At 40.7% G+C, this 3184-nt stretch overlaps 1 protein-coding gene across 1 annotated transcript in view; it reads right to left on the reverse strand.

The window, feature by feature from the left end:
* Positions 1-377: 377 nt before the first annotated feature.
* The window catches only part of LOC126390887 (ankyrin-2-like), a 56451-nt gene continuing 53644 nt past the window's right edge, over positions 378-3184 (reverse strand). The window contains exon 36 of the mRNA XM_050045382.1: positions 378-431. Within this exon, the coding sequence (XP_049901339.1) occupies positions 378-431 (54 nt within the window). The remainder of the gene's footprint in view (positions 432-3184) is intronic.

The raw sequence follows: 3184 nt of genomic DNA on the forward strand, positions 1-3184 counted from the left end.
CCAAACGTTGACTCATTTTACTGGAGCATTGAATTATTTATTAACCTCCCAGTAACAATATGAAAGGTAAGTTGTTGATCACCAGCAGTTCAGTGGGGTAGCAGCCACACACTGCTCACACAGGCAGTGCGGCCCGGCTGACCTGTGTGTTGGCTACCTTGCAAAACTGCTGCGGCTCACACGTGGTGTTCACACAGAGACCTGTCTGCCAGCTCCTATCTTTCTGCATTGAGTTTGCCTCATAAAAAAGCCACAATAACAGCCTTGCATTAATAAATGAAGGGAATATGTTGACAGAAAAGCTAAAGGGCTTTAAATTTGCTAATTGCTAAGAACTCCACACATAGTGGAAAAAAATCTGACAAGACATTAAATCTCTAGATGAGCCGCAGCCCTGCTGTGCTGCTGATGCGAACTGTGGCTGCTTTAACCTGTTAACATAGGCGCCAAAATAAAAAGCAAAGAGACGCACATGTGCTGCTCACGCTATTGTAGTAGAGACAGCAAAGCACACTGCTGACCATGAAGCAAACAGCTTTACTATACAAGATGGGCAGTTATAAAACTTTGATTCCCTGCGTGTCAGTATAACTTGAGATTGATGCTTATTTTGGTGACGTGAACATCAAATGCTACGTCTGTTGTAGTTCAGATGTGTGGATATACTGTATAAATCAAACAAGGGATTCATACCTAGAAGTGTCGTTCTCTATCTGCTTTTACTATATGCCGGCCTATGTGCTTTATTGGACTTAAATGTAGATGCTGTATTTCTGTCTCGCTCCCTGTCCTTCAGATGTTTTTTTCAATCTATCGCAGGCACAGCACACGGTACACTTCAAAGTCCAAATTTCAAGGCTACATGTGATATTAAAAGTCAAGGAATGTATTCCATGTGGACCCACTCAAAATTCAGTCTTTCCATACCCAGATTTTATCAACACAACCACTGCACACCAATTAAATTTTAGGATTGTTATGCCTCAGGATTGGCGATGGCAGAAGGGAACACCTTGAGGGAATTTCTTCAAATTTGGCACAAATGTCCTCTTGGACTCAACAATGAACTAATTAGAATTTTGTGGTCAAAGGTCAAGTAACCTCATGAATATGTTTTGGCTGTAACTACAGAATTGGTATGGTAATTATGACAAATTTTCACACAAATATCTAATTGAATAAAATGATGATCATGGATGTTTTAGGAGAACTGGATACAGCATAGAAGGCAGAGCCCCATTCATTTCTATGAAAGCTGCTCGGTGACACATGAAAACAGAAAAGCCCTATTTCTGAGGTATGAAATTATAGATCTTACACATCATGGGGTCCGAAGAGCAAGAGCAGCAGTCTTAACTGCAGCCGCGCGGACGAATGCGGCCGAATGGCAACTTCCATCAACCAAGAGACTAACTTCAGGTTTAACACTCCGCTAACTTGAAGGGGGATTGAATAATTTAATCTTCTAGACTTTCCAAACATTATCAGACTGAATGGATCAAATCCTGATGGTGAAACGAGTCATTTCGTGGGGGCTGTGATGCTGTATCCACTGATTTACAGACGTGTCTTTCCTAATGTAGGTCCATGGGAAAAAGTTTTTTTGGGCCCCATGGCATCACGTAACGGTCCTGGACAGTGTAGTTCCACTTTTGACCACTAAGTAAAATTGACTTCAAAGTCTGGCGCTCTTCCTGGGGGCTCTATGATGATGGGATGACATTTTAAATCCAAAAGGTCAAAGGTCAACTTCACTGTGACATCATAATGTTCTGCAAAAGCACTTTAACGGCCATCATTCAACGCCATAGCTCTTGCTGCTGGGTGTCCATCTTGAAACTGTTCTGATTGTAGATCTTCTGAGCTGCTGAATCATCCATGTTTTAGAATTCGTAGCTCCTTTGCAGCAATCTCCACATTTGAAGCGTTGTCAGCTGTCATGACGACATATGAGTGTGAACAGACATGGATATAAACTAACTGCAACTTGACTGGTTTGCAGAGGCATACAACTGCGAGGCGGTAATTCTAGTTTTTAGGTTGGCAACCTTACAAGACCACATCAGCTATCGACCTCACGTCATGGTTTGTCAAAAATCCCATCCTCTCCCCAGACAAAGCACACATAGCCCAGATAATAGAAGCAAAACCAAGAAGAACAACGCTCATTCATTAAATGAAACTTTTTTCTTATTTTCCGTCAGGATATTGTGGTACAAAGTTTAATTTCCTCTTTTTCAGCCACCAGAGGGCAACTTTCAGGTACAACTGGACATTTAGGAATTAGCTCACATGGACTGTCCAAATACATCTTTGTCTTGGTCTCATTAGAGCAGGTTCAGCCTGGCATTCAGGTCCTGTGAAGGACGCACCCTGAGGCTGGCAGTGTCCTTTGAGGAATTCAAAGCAGGCAAATCAATAAAGGAGAGATACACGAAAAATGACAATAGGAATTAATTACATTTTTAAAGTGTTGCCAACCTGTGCGATTTATTTTTCTTTCTTTCTTTTTTTTGTTTTTTGTTCGTTTGTTTGTTGCCATTAAGACAATCCCTTTCTCAGAGTTGAGGTGTTAATAGCTGTACTGTAAAGCACTTTATACCCTTCAGTTCTTCCCCAGCCCATAACCTTACTTTCCATCAGAAGTTTATGGAATTCTCTCAAGCATATGTTGCTCATAGACAAACAAACTGGATCAAACTCATTAGTGGTGATATGACACAGAACATGTACTGCTGGTTTTCTGACCATCCACTGCTTGAAACAAGCACATACTTCAGCATTAGAGTAGCATTGAACTTGTTTGAGTCACATTGTTCAATTAAATCAGTTCGACTGAATTTAAAAAATGACATTATTTTCCTGAGGGTTAATTAAAAACTCTGATGTTGTAATTATAAGAGGGGACTTTTTATGGATTTAATTTTCTCTCTCCTGTTGCCAGATGTAGTGGGTCAACATAAGCAGCAAAAAACATAGTAATCTGATGTCATGCTAACGCAATCAACCATCCATGTGAGAAGCAAGAGATTCTGTATTTGCTGCAGTTTTGTGGTTGCAATTCAACTAACAAGAACCCGTCTCTACTGCCAAAAAAGTAGCTCTGAATGTCTGAATGTTTCTTGTCGACAAAGGCAGCTACTCTCTGAGGAAAATGAATAGGCAAAAGCCAATTGCACATACC

Source organism: Epinephelus moara, chromosome 5 (assembly GCF_006386435.1).
Source record: "Epinephelus moara isolate mb chromosome 5, YSFRI_EMoa_1.0, whole genome shotgun sequence".
NCBI classification, from domain to species: Eukaryota; Metazoa; Chordata; class Actinopteri; order Perciformes; family Serranidae; genus Epinephelus; species Epinephelus moara.